Raw genomic sequence first — 16,072 nt, 5'->3', positions numbered from 1 at the left:
GTATGATAATCCGTGACTCACTCAATCCAATTTATTTTATTTCTTTTAAAGCTGGAATTATTTCCCTCCTTGATGAGGAGGAGCCACAGCTCAAGGTAAGAACTTCTTTTGATTAATTTCTGGTATTGACCACACCAACACAAAAGCCTCCTTCATTGAACCAAGCTATCGAGGCCATTGACAGCATTGTAATGTGACAGAAGTGACAGAATTGTAAGTTATGTCTCTGTTTCACTTGTAGGAGTTTGCTCTTCACAAACTGAACTCTATTGTGAATGACTTCTGGGCTGAGATTTCAGGATCAGTAGATAAAATGTAAGTAATGAGTAAGGTCAGCAGGAAATTTGTAAAAGCAAATTTTGTGTTCTGAGTGAACTAACATTTGTTATTTATCGTCATTGATTGTAAACTTTGCAATGAGAGTGTAAACTTGTGTTATATGCTCTCTTAAAATTAGCAAATATATGACATAAGACCAATGTCTCATATTGGTTGAGTTTGTTGTTGGATATGGGAACTGCAACTGCAATCATAAAAAAAAAGTTTTATGTTCACAATATATCAAATAAACAACTGTTTTATTGTTTGTTTTTATTGTCTTGTATTGGTTTTAGTTCTTGAGGGCAATTGAATGACTGAATTGGAAAATTCACTTCAGGAACTGTAGCTATTGGAAAAAGTGAGCATTTATTGTTCAGCTCTATTCAGTTTTCAAATGATAGCTGACTGTGCAACGTTTTAACAGTAATAAATTAATTTGTCAATTCTGATTCTTGTGATGTGTTTAGGTGGTTGACAGTTTCACCAAAACTAAAACTAGTCTGTGTGCATGAGAAAATTACCTATCTTCAAGATGGCATTGACAGACACAAAAGATACCAGAGAAAATGTAGCAAGTAGTGCAGGTTGTTTGTAGATTGTTTTCTTATAGAAACTGCTCTCTGGGAAAGGACTATTGAAAAGTTGATGATTTGCATTCAAGTATGTGAACCTTGTATTATCATTCCCCAGCGAAGTCCTTTATGAAGATGAGACTTTTCGCAGCAGAGCATTTGCTGCTCTTGTGGCTTCTAAGGTTTTCTACCACCTCGGAGCCTTTGAGGAGTCTCTGAACTATGCTCTTGGTGCAGGAGAGCTCTTCAATGTCACAGATGACTCAGAATATGTGGAGACCATCATTGGTGAGTGATCAATCAAGAGACCTGACCACATTTGCCTTCCTGTTTCTTCACTTTAATTTTCTGCTGTTTGAATGCTCCTGTGAATTTGACTTTCAGTTGTGAAATAAATAACCTAATTGAATGAATTGTTTTCCCCCCCCAATGTAATTAAATACAGTGGATTACACAAATCGGAACACTTGTTTTACTTTTTGTTTGTGCTGCTAGCCAAATGCATCGACCACTATACTAAGCTCCGGGTGGAGAATGCGGAGCTGCCGGAAGAAGAGGAGAAGAAAAGTATTGACCCCCGCCTTGAGGGGATTGTCAACAAGATGTTCTTACGTTGCCTAGATGATCACAAGTATAAGCAGGCAATTGGTATTGCCCTGGAGACCAGGCGGCTTGACATGTTTGAGAAAACCATCTTAGAATCGGTCAGTCACTGTGTCATTTATAACTTATTTGAGATTTTTTTTTGTAAGATTAGTTTGTAATATCTACTGTGGAGTTTAAAACTCACCAGAATATCTTATTAGTATTGAACTATAGTCTAGCTTACTACTCCAAAACTGTGACATTGCTTATAAGTCACTTCAAATTAGATGTTGTCTTATTTTAGAATCCACAACCTGCACAAGCATAAATCTCAAGCAGGTGTGCAGAGTTGCATTAATGCCAATATTTTTGTTAAATCATGTCTTCCTGTCATTGTGTTAACAAGTTAATATGTGTTGACAAGTTAATGATTTTTTCCCTCCCCAATCATACAGAATGATGTGAGCGGCCTCCTTGCCTACAGCCTGAAGGTGTGCATGTCTCTGATGCAGAACAAGAAGTTCCGCAATGAGGTTCTACGTGTGTTAGTCAAGCTCTATATGAACTTGGAGAAGCCTGATTTTATCAATGTCTGCCAGGTAACAATCAGATCCTTATGAACTCTCTATGCCAGATCTCATTCATTTTTCAGAGATTGATTTTATTTAGCTTAAATCAGTCAAGTTTACAGTTTTAAAAGGAAACATTTTCCTTGTGTTTTTAAAAGTGAAATGACCAATATTTTGATGTTCACCTGTGTGTTTCAATCAGTTATTCAACTTCAATGTTGTTGTCTGACCAATTTTATTGGTTCTTTTCTACTTTTAAATCACTCAATTATTTGTTTGCTTCAAATGTTTGATTTAGCTTTGTATACTGAACTCTTCTGAAATAATGAAGTCTAATTCATGTCAAGATAGAAAAATATGTGTCATAATGAATTTATACTGACAGCTTTTGATGTAGTATATGTACTATGCAAAATTGAGAGCAGTTATCTATGGGCCTACTGGTCATCATATATATTTATGTATTTTCACAAAATTTGAGTTTCCCAAAAACAGTCAGAATAATAACATTCCACTCTACTCATGTTTTTCTTCTTTCCTCTTTAGTGCCTGATATTCCTGGATGACCCGCAGGCTGTAAGTGACATCCTGGAAAAGCTCGTGAAGGAGGACAACCTGCTGATGGCCTATCAAATCTGCTTTGACCTATATGAGAGTGCTAGCCAGCAGTTCCTCTCCTCAGTCATTCAGAATTTGCGAACCATTGGAACACCTATCCCTGCTGTCCCCGGCTCTACAAATACAGGCACTGTTGCTGTGCCAGAAAGAGACAGGTGGGTAGCGAAAAAGAAGAGGATGAGGAAACACTCATATTTGGGACAAGGCATTATGTTCTCAAGGTCTTTGCTGTTTCTGATAAAATTTTACGTTTCAAGAATTCTGACATAAATAACAAAAAAAGCAACCTTAAAATGGCAGACACATGGCAGAAAGATATACTTTAGTCTCTATGATACGATACAAAACCTTGAATATTCTTTTGGAAGGTTCAGGACAAAAAAATCCAAATGCAGAATATATTAGGAATGAGCCCCACAAGCTCTGGTGTTTGGACATCTGTTTTATATTTGTTTATACAATCTAAAGGTTTAAACTTGAAGTTTGAATAAACTCTTGAGGCAGAGTACAGTGAATAGAGGGAAGACCTGGGGATTGTAAGTAAAACTGATGTTTTTTTGCTCATTTGAACCACCTAGAAATTAATTTATGATGTAATGATTTAACATTGACCAATACTGTGGGGTTTTTTTTTGTGTGTTACAGTGATGCAATGGAGACGGATGAGAAAGCTGGCAGCTCTCCTGCTGGAAAGCCAACAGAAACTGTAATAAAATATGAATACCTGTATTCTGTACTGTCACACTTTTTTAATGTCATATCTTATTCTTTTTCTGTTTGAACAGAGCAACTGTGACTTGGATGAGAGGTCATCTTATGTTTTCTTTCTATGTTTTTTTAGAAAGATGAACCTAAAGACCAGAATGCCAAGATGATTAAAATTCTTAGCGGGGAGATGGCTATTGAGTTGCACTTGCAGTTCCTAATCCGAAACAACAATACAGATCTCATGATCCTCAAAAACACAAAGGTAATGAAGTGTGGTAAAAGGAATGATTCAGATAATATAAATGAATAAGAGTTTTATATGCATATTTTTCTTGTCACTTTAGGATGCAGTTCGAAATTCAGTGTGCCACACAGCCACAGTAATAGCCAACTCTTTCATGCACACAGGAACCACAAGTGACCAGTTTCTCAGGTATTTTGTCCATCAAAATGCAAATATATTTCCATAGCTTGTAGAGACTGAAGTTTTGAATGTATCTGTCAAAAAGGCCATAGTATTTCATATTGCTCACACTGGTTTCCAGCCAAAACTCTTCAAAATTAGCTACACGGAATTTTTTGAAGTTTTAAATATCATATCACTGGAGGCAGTTTTGATGTTTACTCACATTAGCCTTGATGAAGAGGCTCTATCGCATCAGTAAAAATCAAGCATCTCCAGTCATGTTCGAGATGTTTTTTCTTGACAGTTTTAAATTCTGTTTTTAGAGAAAACTTGGAATGGCTTGCAAGAGCCACCAATTGGGCAAAGTTCACAGCCACCGCAAGTCTGGGTGTCATCCACAAAGTAAATATATCTCACAATGTTGATAATATAATATAGAAACATAATGAAGTTTATTTCTGATTGCCATTTTCATAAATCATGTATTTTTCAGGGTCACGAGAAAGAGGCTCTGCAGTTAATGGCCACCTACTTACCTAAAGACACCTCCCCTGGCTCAGCTTACCAGGAGGGAGGAGGCTTGTATGCTCTGGGACTCATTCATGCCAACCATGGTGGGGACATCATTGACTACCTTCTAAATCAGCTCAAGAACGCCAGCAATGATGTACGTTTTTATTTCAAAGCGAAAGGTGTCAAAAATTGCTTTGTCTGTGTGTTTTATCTATCTAACAAGAAATAGTCTGTCAATACTCTCACACACACACATGCATCATATTGACTATTAAGTTCTACATCTTATAAATTATTTATTTAGTTCACATATTGTTAAGCAGGTGGGATTTAGGCCATTTTTAGTCACTTTGTTAAAATGTTCGGTCACATATTTTCTCAGATGTTAGTTCAGTGTCATACTGTATTTATTTGTGATTCATGAAATGTTTTCTCAGGGAAAGGATTCATCTGTTTTGAACTAATAAAACATGAGAAATTAAATTCAATTTCCCTTAGAATTTTATACATGTGACCAACAATCTCTTTTAAGTCATCATGAGTTGCTTAATTTGATTAGTCTTTTTGTTTTGCAGATTGTCCGTCACGGTGGAGCCCTTGGCCTTGGTTTGGCTGCATTGGGCACAGCCACACAGGATGTTTACGACCTCCTCAAGTCCAATCTTTACCAAGATGATGCCGTTACTGGTGTGTATCTGAATACAGGTTTACTGATTGCGTAGTACATAACTAGCTTTGTCCTTACAAGGCTGTTCATTAAGACATTTGTTTTTTATTTAAAATTCAGGTGAAGCTGTAGGCCTTGCCATGGGTCTGGTCATGCTGGGCTCTAAGTCAGCCCAGGCCATTGAAGACATGGTAGGCTATGCTCAGGAGACCCAGCATGAGAAGATCTTGCGTGGTCTGGCAGTTGGAATTGCTCTGGTCATGTATGGACGTATGGAAGAGGCTGATGCCCTCATTGAAAGCCTCTGCAGAGATAAGGTACAGCTGAAAAGTTTTCAAAAGGCACTTAATGAACACCACAAGCTTACAAATGATTAACTTTCCAGAGACAATGATGGTGCATTACTTTGCTTTTGTGTTATAAATGTTCCTTTTTCAAACAGGAAGAATTCCTGGAGAATGACATGCTTATTTATCCCTAGATGGAAAAAAGAATGGAGGATGTTTAAAAAAAAAATCTTTGTATGAAGTCATTGTCTTTCATAAATGTTACAGGTGTCACTTGCATTTCCATTGTTTAACTAGTGAGTCTTGGATGTCCTCATGTTACCCTGGGTTGCTTTAGTATTCCATGTCTCAAAAGGCTATTTTGTACTTTTGCCAGGAATTTGTAAGAGCTAGATATGTGAATTGATTCATACTACATGGGTTGTAGTTCAGACATAAACTCTCTAAGCACTGCATTCCTTCACTTTCCAATGATAGGACCCCATCCTGCGACGCTCTGGTATGTACACAGTGGGCATGGCCTACTGCGGCTCCGGGAACAACAAGGCCATTCGACGCCTGCTTCATGTCGCTGTAAGTGTTTCCTGTTTGCTCCCTTTCACAACATTTTATTTCACTTGATGGAAGTCAGGTCTATCATCCTGCTGGAAATGAAGCAGATGCCAGCGTGCAGCGCTACACACCTGTGATTAGTTTTCACAAGTCAAATTGATGAAATGCTGTGATAACAATTGCTTATATCTTATCAAATTTCATGGGAAGTTAATATTCATGATTAATGAAACTCAAGACATTTAGTGTAAGCATGTTACTGTGCATTGTTTTCTTATTTGTGTGTAGCTAAACTACAGGTTCTGAATCCATTCTACTTTGAAACATAGTTTAAAACAATTATTTGAAGTGAACAAATTATTTGAGACTAGAATTGGAACATATGATTTTGTCAAAGAGTGAAATAGGCTTCAAAGTGAGTAAATTACTGTCCTGTAGGTGGCATCTCGATACAAGATTAAGTTATTGGTATGATAGTGGAGCCCTACAAGCATCATGAAGGTTACTTGGAGGATTTTGTGTCTCAATATCACTTCGGTTATTTGGCTGCTTTGTCTTAATTAAGGTGAGCGATGTAAATGATGACGTTCGAAGGGCTGCAGTTGAGTCCATTGGCTTCATCTTGTTCAGGTAAGGACCAACTGAATGACTTAAACACTGAATATTGTTACTTTTGTTTATATTCACCACAAGGCTTTCTACTCACATTCCAACACATTCTTCTTTTTTTAAGATAACATTTTATGTATATTTTTTTCTTTGCTGCAAAGACATATCATTTTTTTTGTTTTTTTTGGAAAGTAACTTTTCCATGGAATGAAAGGAGAACTAGATGTGCTCTTGCCTAAAACTTAAAGTTAAATTTTGGTCATCATGAATTGTATTCTTCTACCGGAGAACATACATTATATTGCCAAAAGCATTTACTGAGCTATCCAAAACATTCGAATTGGGTGTTCAGTTCCCTTCCATGGCCACAATTGTACAAAATCAAGCACCCAGGCATGTAGAAAACTTCAACTAACATTTGAATTGGTCACTCGCAGGACCTTACTTCTAGCATGGTACACTGATAGGAAGTCACCTGTGCAATAACAATGATCCATGAAAACATTTATGAGCAAGTTTGTCGTTGAAGAACTTCACCAGCCTGCACAAAGTGCTGACCTCATCTCAACAGAACACCTTTGGGATGAATTTGAGCGGATACTGTGAGTTGTCCAACATCAGTATCCAACCTCACAAATGGCCTTCTGGAAAAATTATTTTAAAAATTCAATAAACACTCTCCTAAACCTTGTGAAAAGCCTTCCTAGAAGAGTTGAAGCTGTTATAGCTTCAAAAGGTGGACCGACATCATGTTAAATCATTTGTACTAGGAATGGGATGCAAGTGAAGTTCATATGCTTGAGAAAGCAGGTGAGCTAATACTTTTGCCTATATAGTGTACTTCATAAATGACATTTTCTTTACTGTGCCCTTAGAATGATTCATCCCCGTTAAGCTGCAAAAAATTAACAATTGGAAATCAAAATAGCCAGCCTATCCTGTACACAAATATCAGTGTCAGATTTTTAAGTCCTAAAAAGGCTATGTGATAGTCTATGTGATCAGTTGGCCGCTAGATAAACTTGGAGTAAATCTCACTGTGTTTAGAAAGACTTCTGAACCAGAATAATTCAGATGGCCTCCAACTTCCCACCCTAGTAGCTCAAGGATAAGTCCCTTCACTCCACAGACATGCACACTTGTACACAAGGAACACAGCTTGTCAAATGTCTTTAGTCCTTGCTATTCTCACAAATCGGGACTATGATACTATAGGTAATTTTAAAAGGCACTCAGTTCATTGCAAAATGGATGTGTTAGATTGTCATAGACCTTTATTCAGACTCAAATATCTTGCCATATTGGTCAAACACTATTATGTTATTGTGCTATCTGGATTTCACTTTGGGTGTGTGTTTTGAATTTTTGCAGTAGTCTTGCTTACATAAAACTAAAAGCTGCAATTCATGGCTATAGAAGGCTTAAAAACAATAGGCTTCGCAAATTGTCGATGCCTTTTAATTTTAACTAATCATTAGAAGCTCACTGATTTATACCATTTGGTTGTCCTGTTGAATTTTGAACTGTTTCTTGTTGAACTTTATTTCATGAAAAGAAAAAATGTTACATGCTTCTAAAATAACTGCTTAATGCAAATATCAGCTGTTGTATTATTGACAGATTATATTGAATTAAACTTGTTTTTGAGTTCAGATACACAGAAAATAGTTTATTGAGCATCTGTGGGTTTTCTTTTAAACCAGATTGTTTTCCTAGTATGTACTTTTTTGAAATGTAGTAACGTATAAAAACACTAGGCTGTAATACACATTCAAGAATGCTGTCCAGCATATAAGCTGTGTCATTTCTAGAGTGCAATGCAATCATGTGTGTGCAAAAGAGAGGTGAAAGGTAGTGCTGTAGATTTCTTAATTGAATATGAGGACATTCTGTGATGGTTTACTGTATATTTAGTTTGCCCAGTCAAAATGCTCACCATAGGAATAGATTATGAGTGTTCAGAAAAGTTTCCAATTTCATCACAATTGCAAAGTGTTTTTGACTTGTTAACACCGTAATTGCCTGTAAACAAACAGCAGACAGCAACAATTCAGAATTTGTTCTTGCGTAGTGTACAGAAAATACAAGACATTAAATGATTTAACTTTGAGGCAGATTCCAATCTTTCAGTCATCATACATTTTGAATATTTTTTACACCATAAATTCACTTCAGTTGCTCCATTTTCATTGATATGTCTATACACAGCTTACATGTTCTTTGTGCCTACCGCATTCATTCTCAGTCAGAAGCATTGTGTCCAGCACAACACCAGTTGATAACTGCGTATGTGTTTGCCGGCACCTCAGTGGACTTTGGTAATTAACTCCTCCAATGCCATTCTTCATTCCTCGTTTCATGAACAGTTTAGAGTTTTCTGCCATGGAAGATCTTAAAGAAAGCTTTGTAAGGGTCCGATCTGCAATTGACACCCTTGAGGGTCTTCTTGGTTCAAGACTGGCACAGTTTTTGTAATTGCAGGTGATGTAACGCGTGAATGCTTGTCTGAAAGTTTTGTTGAATAAGGTGTAGACAAGCGGGTTAATACCTGATGACACATAGCCCACCCATACAAAGATCTCCATCAGGCGGGAAATTACACGAATATCGCAGGTGGCACACAGCACAGATGTAATATTAGTAATGAAGAAAGGGCACCACATGACTACAAACAGGAGAAAGACTATGCCCAGCACCTTTGAAGCACGCTGCTCATTGCTCAGATTCTGCATTGACTTCTTGCCCATTGTTGACATTCTTCGAAAGCATATTTCATCTCCAGTTGGAGAGTTTGTTATGCTTGCGTTTGTTTTTTCATGCATTTTAGGAAGTCTGCTATCCAACATCTCCTGTTTCTCAACTTGTGGTGAAGTCACAACTTGGTCTCTTTGAAATAAGGCTGAGACTGTTGGGTAATTTAATCGTTGAGTCACTTTTGACTTGAGCAAATAAACTTTTTTGCGTAATGCCTGGACAGTAAGTAGGTAAATGACCATCATGATGGTCAAAGGGATGAAGAACGCAGCCAAAGAGCCAAACATGATGAACTCCCGGAAAGTGTCTGTTTTCAGTAGGCATGTATGGTTGCTGTTAAACGTGATGTTGTTGGGAAAATGGTTGTTCTTGAGCCCCTTAATTGGAATTGGGATTGCAATACCTGAAAAATGAGATGAACAATTGATAATGGCAGAATGTGGGAAATTGTCTATTACACCTAACATTTACATTATAGTGTTGAATATAATGACCACACGTAATTTCTGGTTTGTCACTCTATCACTAGTGTGATTAGCAGATCTTAAATAAATCATGTCTATACCTAGAACACATTTTATTTGTGAAAAATAATCTTGTAAAAAAGACTTAGTTAAGGGAATCTGGATTGATATGCTTACAAATGGATATGAGCCACACCAGTGCAATCTTCACCATTGCTTTGGCTCTGGATTTGTTCTGGCTGTGTTGAATTGGCTTCTTGATTGCGATGTAGCGATCCAGTGAAATGGCACATAGATGCATGATGGATGCAGTAGAAAACAGCACGTCAAGAAACAGCCAAATGGGGCAAAGGGGTTCTGGAAGAGGCCACTCAGAGTCTAAAAAGTAGACAAAAAAAATAAATTAGTCCATTGAAACAGTAAGTTACGTTATAACCCCTTGTCATTTTAAAAAGAATTTGATTTCATACACTTCCAGTGTATTATGGCAGATGTACACATGGCAAGGGATTAAAAGTGGCTCTCATGCAAACTATTGATGTTTGTTTATCTGAGTGAGGAATGACTTTACTGGAAAAGGGAGGGTTCATTGACTGTTTATGGAGCTAAAAGCTCTTTATGTAGATGTGCTGGAGACTATGCTCAACAGTAGTGTTTATTTTCAGTTCCAGGCATAAAATTGGCAAGTAATTGTTCTGGCTTTTGGCCCGTCCCCCATTAACAATATAAAAGACTGTTGTTGGAAATATTCCTTTGCATTATTTATTTTGTTTTTTGGACATTCTTCTTTTTCCTTTCACCTCTTTTGTGATACAACTGGAGAAATGTTTGGCTCAAAGTTTTTGCAGAAGTTTTCGTCTCTGTTTTATTCATCAAATAGTTCTTTTTTTAAAAGTAGTGCCCTTTTGCAGTGCTTGGTCCCAACCTAACCTCAATCAGTGGGTAGCTTGCAGGACAATAAAATGGATTGTTTTATTTTACTTAAGTGAAATAAAGTGTTGCTGTTTTTATTAGTTATATATTCTTGTGTTTAAAGATCCAGTGTTTCCAAGTCTTAATAAATACTCAGAAGACTTTTTAAAACCTTATTTTTGACAGAAAAGACACGGCCAACACTTTTTTCTGTATTTGAGATAAAACTTCATGTAAAGGAAAGTTTTCAGGTTTTTTTTGTTTTTTTAATGATTTGCATTTTAAAATGTCTTCCAACAGTGCCGGCAAAAATAAACATTTGAAATTTCTGGAGATTAGCTTCTCCTCCAGAAGGCCATGGTCAGTGCCTTCCATAGAAATGAATCTTATTGCAATATTCTTTAGACTACAATTTTAATCTATTTTGATTACCCACTGTATTTTCTTTTTATGGTTTTTGTGTTAAGTCAAACAAAACCCATTGCTATATAAGCATATTATAGTACAACATGTACTCTGTCCAACAGCTCTTTAAAGAGAAGAGATTATGTAACGGAGAAGTAGTAAAAATGTCTGATACGGTTAACAGAGTGGTTAGTTGATGAGCCTGGTGTTATGTTTTCGTTGAAGATGCCTTGCAAATGTCACTATTTTAGGAAGCAGCACCAAATCATGTTTTCTCTCAAAGTTGTTGTTCATTTTTTTTATTAACCGTCAGTGCTATGTTTTAAGTTCACAACCCTTCATAAATCACATGCTTCAACCAAACAGATTCCTTACATTTTGCAAGAGTTTGCTTTGAATTAATCTGCCAAGCAGATGTGGAACATGCCTGTATGTTCTAACAAGTTGATCTGTAAATTAGTCGCACTTGTGCTTAACGGTTTGAATTGCAATAGTTTATCCTTTTGTCAATCTTGAATGTTCTGTGAGCTTGAAATGAGTTTTAAACTTTTAAACAGCCTGCCAAGTGTGATATGATTCTATTTTATTTATTTTGTATCTGGTATTTGTAGCTTTGTTTTAAGTTACCTTATTACTTTCTGCGTTGTTGGTTCATCATTTTTCTTTTGTTTACAGTTACATTTTTTGTTCTTGCGAATTATATTCCCTTTGACAGAACCTACTGACCAATATGAGAGTATTAATAGTTATTTTTGTCCAGTTGTGCATTAGTTCCATGTTTCAGTTCATGACTCGCATTGTAAGGGTTTTGTTCATTATTTGTAATGTCAAAACATTAGAATTCCACACGATCAGAAAAAAATAGTGTTTAGACACATAATCCTAGTGCAATGGGGCCCTAGTCCTGTCAGGCTGCTTAAAGCACTAGCCAGCAGCTAAACAGTCAGGGACACTGTACGGAAGCAGAGGTGGATTTACCACGTCAGAAGTAGTTTAGCTGACTTATTTAAAAACTTCAAATGCACAAATAGCATTCTACTCTCTTCTGTTGCCTTTTCCCTGAATATATCCACGTATTAGTCAGTTTTCTGAAGAGTTCAATATGAGGAAAGAATCTTATTTTCAACGTGTGAAGCTACTTAACCTGGATTGGTCTGTTTACAATAACATGAGTGAATAAACTAAACTTTAATCATTTGGCTATAACTTGTATTTTTCGATTGTATTAAAAAGGAATAGTGGTCTAGATCATTTCCCTTTTGGTAAAAGTCACTAGACTTTAACATACGTTGGCCAGAATCTCTGTCATATAGAATTTGCTTTGAGATGGACTGTTTTATTTAGTGCTGCTCGGAATTTTCTTCTTTTGTTTGCTTTTTTAATAGATCGGTTAGTTTAATAAAGTTTAAATAGAATTTAACTTTCCTTCTGAAACACCTGTATTTACTTATGAACCCACCCAATAAACATGTATTCACGTTAGACATTGTGTATTTATACGTAATAGTCCACTTGATTTTATAGCTCTTATGACATGAAGCACTTCGGACAGAGTAGTGTATGTACCACATCATTTAACCTGTTGCTCACAGTCTATCATAATCTTTTCATGGGATTGATCTAACACAAATGCCCCATGCTAAACTTACTGTAGAGAATCGTGACAAGGGCAATAGGCATCACTAGGATTCCCACCAACAGGTCAGCCACGGCAAGTGACATCAGAAAGTAGTTTGTGGCATTTTGCAGTTTTCTTTCCAGCCCCACAGCAAGAATGACCAGGATGTTTCCTCCAATAGTAGGGATGATTACCATGATAATGAGCAGTGCAGCCCATTTCAGCTGAAGTTCAGGCACCTCTCCTGCCTGCGAACTGTTTGTCTCAAGTGGAGCTGTGACTGCTTGAGGCATGGTGCTATCGAGGTTACAGCAGGCCTGATTGCGGGTCGGTGCTTGGATCTTTCTGGAGATGGAGATTTGGTCAGCATGGTCACTGGGTCCCACAGGAAAGGGCACGGGATAGGGTGGATCAGTGCACAGGATGCTCCATCCCTTATGCTGCGTATGAATCAAAGGGAATATTTGCTAACCCGCTGGCTGGAGGTTTTAAAAAAAAACTCCAAGTACTTCCAGCAGTCCCACCACAACCAGTACTTCCACAGGGAGATTTTAGCAGGGATCAGGTGACAGTCGTCTCATCCGCTATGTCCACTTTTAAGAACAAGTCTGTTTAAAGGAAAGCAATGCCTTTTTTTAGTGATTGTTTCAACTTGTCTGATTGATGACATAACAATGAGATTGTTACAATTGTTTGTTACAAATGCTATAATACATAAGTGTATCACAATAAAAGCTACGGTTATTTTTCATCAAGACCGCATTCATGTGTGGCAAGATTTGCTTGAGTTTCTAAATAATTTAAAAGTGACAGCTTTTTCTGTCTGAAGAAACAAAGGTTAAGTGCCTCAGTCCTAGTCTACACATGAATTGCCCTCGGACAGAAACACTCTATATAAAAAGAAAAACAGTGTCAATAAATACAATTGTAGTTTCTTACCTCCTCCTGAAGATAAAACAATTCATATTCCTTTTTATTCCTTTTTCCTTTCAGTGGTTAGGGTGATTTTTCCAAGCTGTTACGTCTTAACGTTCAAAAGCCTAAAACAGTGTTTTATGCTGGGAGAACTGTGCAAAATCACATTTCAGTTTTTGCACACCTCTTAGTCAAATAGCTTTTTTAAGCTCCTTTTTCTCATCTATATATTCCCACCCGCTACAAATTGGAACCCCAAAAAATACCCTCCCTTTGCAGCAAAACCTAAATCTGTCTCTGACTGAAGCAGTCCATGAAGTGGAATTTGTTTTGCATCCACATGTTGGAGGAACCCCCAGTCTTTTTTCGCATCACCAACTGCGATCACAGGTTTAAAACTTTCAGATGTTGTGGCTCCTCTGCTTCTCCATTCCGACTCGTTGCCTCACAGCCTGTGATCAGCTCTCTCTCCAGCTTCTCTCAACTCTCTCCAGTCTTTTTCCCCTCCCTCCCCTCTTCTTGCCCATGAGTCAGACTCTGTACTAAACAGATGAATGTCTTTGTGCTGGCGACATGCCAGGGGTTCTGGGAGGCAATTTCCCTCAACACAGCCGTCCTACTGTTTATATTTGTCACTTTCTGTTCTCTCCTTGATTTCGAGCAAGCAGGGGTGGGGGATCTACTCTAGTATCCGTGTATGGGGTGACGACTTTTGCCTGTTAGATGCTCAGGAATGATACTGTTATCAGATTTTCTTTTTGATGTTTCCCCTACATAAGGTAGACATTGACACTAGTTTATTTGTCCAGGTTATCCGCTGTCAGAGTGGTTTCTCCAAGTGTCCGCTAATTGTTTTGCTTTTCAAGGTAGATGCTTGACTTCTGAAGATAAGCCCTCCATTTTAGTGTAACCTGATAATAATTGTGCTTTTCAAAATGTGATAAATTCCTGGCCAGTAACTACCATTTTAATATGTATATCCCTGGGGTTCCTAGAAAAAACCCCAAAAACACTCTATTATCCATATTATATGAAAAAACATTTCTGCCAAATTCACTCAGGGTGGGGGGGGGGGCATTGAACACAAAACATTTTATCTCAGTTGAACGCATTTTGACCACACGTTTCAAATGGTAATGTTGTGTGTGTGTGTGTATTTCTGTTATCTTGACTGGCCTGGGCATATTGTGATCATATTAGGCATATTGGGATTATTGAGAAAATCTCATATCACCAACTCTGCCAGTGTTGCTAAAAAATGAAGGAAGCTGCAAAAGAGGAAGCCACGTAGTTTTAGTGATCCAGATAAAACAAATCTACACATTTTACACACCTTCTGATGGCAACAGTAGTCTGCCCCCAATGTAGTAGCAGATGATTCAATAGCTTGCCATTTAATAAGTATATAGTCTTATTTTGATTTGCATTTAATAAAGTTCTTGTGTTTTTCTGACAAACAGATTTTCTCTTGTTTCTTCTTTGTAATTCATTAGTCGTTAATATTTTATTTTATATCAGTTGACTTGACTGTAAGTGCCAACTGTTATACCTATGTCGCCCCTTTGCCCATTTATTAAAACACGGTTCAGATGCTTTCACTATATATTTAGGTCAGGAGCAAAGAAATTAAGTCTGTTTTACAATGGTTATGTATTAGTAGCTGCCGCGATCACATTCAGTTTGGTAAAATCCACCTATAAAAACTGTAATCCTGCTTCATTTGTTGACTGTTGTGTGTCTCTGTGTGTATGCCACTCCATTGGTCACATGGGACCAGTAAACAATGAGGAGCTAGACTGCAGCTATAGCAGCGTTGTGTCAGTCATACCTGCTTAAAGACATGCACATATTGTTATACAATGCATGAACTGGACAAGTAAACAACCTTTAGAATTTTTTGCAAGATAAATAAATATTTCTGATTCAGTGAGTCTGAAAGGGGGGTGTCACTGTCTTCAGATCATAGTGAATTAGATGGTTATTCTTTTTAATGATGGATTTTGTTGGATTAACAAAGAATTTCGGGTAATTTAGTGATTTTGGAACTGTCATCCAGTAAAGGGATGATTTAGTTTGGCTCCAAGTAAAGACATTCCTGTTTTAGACTTAACAAACACGAGATATCGTGTTTCTGTTTCTTCTTTCCGTCCAAGTTCTTCAGCTTTTGCCAATTGGTGAAGCATTATCCTATCTTACTTCAAAAAGGTTTGAAAGGGTTTTAGATTAAACAATTTGAAAAGGATCAAACAAAAGAATATAGGAAAAAAAGATAGTTACTGTTAGATCCTTATAAAAAATGAGTTAAACAGGTTTTACTATTTTCTTTCAAATTTGATATAACTGTTGGATCAACTGAAGATTACATGCAATAGAATTTATTTTTTCTTGTTGAAATCAGAATGCCAAACATTTGTTTTTCTGTAGTAAACTAAATTGATGCAGTTAAGCCTCAATGTTCAGTCTTCAATAGTGTCTGATTCAAGGGCTAACAATGGCGTTGTCAGCTGCTTGAAGCCTCTCGTTCTGACCTACTTGAATGTCCTAATAATTGTGTGTGGTCCTTATCTTGGCAACCATTTTACTCGTAACACTTTTGT

General features: G+C 37.1%; 2 protein-coding genes across 3 annotated transcripts in view; one reads left to right on the top strand and one right to left on the bottom strand.

The window, feature by feature from the left end:
• Positions 1-16,072, top strand: part of psmd1 (proteasome 26S subunit, non-ATPase 1) — a 36,834-nt gene that overhangs the window by 1,013 nt on the left and 19,749 nt on the right. Inside the window, exons 2-16 of the mRNA XM_068319058.1 lie at positions 52-95; positions 242-315; positions 1,012-1,181; positions 1,389-1,597; positions 1,934-2,077; positions 2,594-2,820; positions 3,311-3,371; positions 3,507-3,635; positions 3,718-3,806; positions 4,103-4,181; positions 4,273-4,446; positions 4,868-4,979; positions 5,080-5,276; positions 5,724-5,819; positions 6,364-6,428. Coding sequence (XP_068175159.1) covers positions 52-95; positions 242-315; positions 1,012-1,181; positions 1,389-1,597; positions 1,934-2,077; positions 2,594-2,820; positions 3,311-3,371; positions 3,507-3,635; positions 3,718-3,806; positions 4,103-4,181; positions 4,273-4,446; positions 4,868-4,979; positions 5,080-5,276; positions 5,724-5,819; positions 6,364-6,428 — 1,870 coding nt within the window. The remainder of the gene's footprint in view (positions 1-51; positions 96-241; positions 316-1,011; positions 1,182-1,388; positions 1,598-1,933; positions 2,078-2,593; positions 2,821-3,310; positions 3,372-3,506; positions 3,636-3,717; positions 3,807-4,102; positions 4,182-4,272; positions 4,447-4,867; positions 4,980-5,079; positions 5,277-5,723; positions 5,820-6,363; positions 6,429-16,072) is intronic.
• On the bottom strand, positions 7,696-13,913 carry htr2b (5-hydroxytryptamine (serotonin) receptor 2B, G protein-coupled). 2 transcript variants are annotated; one of them, XM_068319677.1, is made up of 4 exons: positions 13,500-13,913; positions 12,592-13,168; positions 9,803-10,003; positions 7,696-9,564 (listed from the first exon to the last, which is right to left on the bottom strand). In XM_068319677.1, exons 2-4 carry the CDS (start codon positions 12,851-12,853, stop codon positions 8,606-8,608), a joined length of 1,422 nt encoding a protein of 473 aa, XP_068175778.1. In that variant the 5' UTR covers positions 12,854-13,168; positions 13,500-13,913; the 3' UTR covers positions 7,696-8,605. The 2 variants fall into 2 exon arrangements, with proteins under 2 accessions (XP_068175778.1, XP_068175779.1); XM_068319678.1 differs by having other exon boundaries at positions 9,346-9,564; positions 9,822-10,003.

Source organism: Antennarius striatus, chromosome 7 (genome assembly GCF_040054535.1).
Source record: "Antennarius striatus isolate MH-2024 chromosome 7, ASM4005453v1, whole genome shotgun sequence".
Classification (NCBI taxonomy): domain Eukaryota; kingdom Metazoa; phylum Chordata; class Actinopteri; order Lophiiformes; family Antennariidae; genus Antennarius; species Antennarius striatus.
This window is presented reverse-complemented; position numbering and strand designations above follow the sequence as displayed.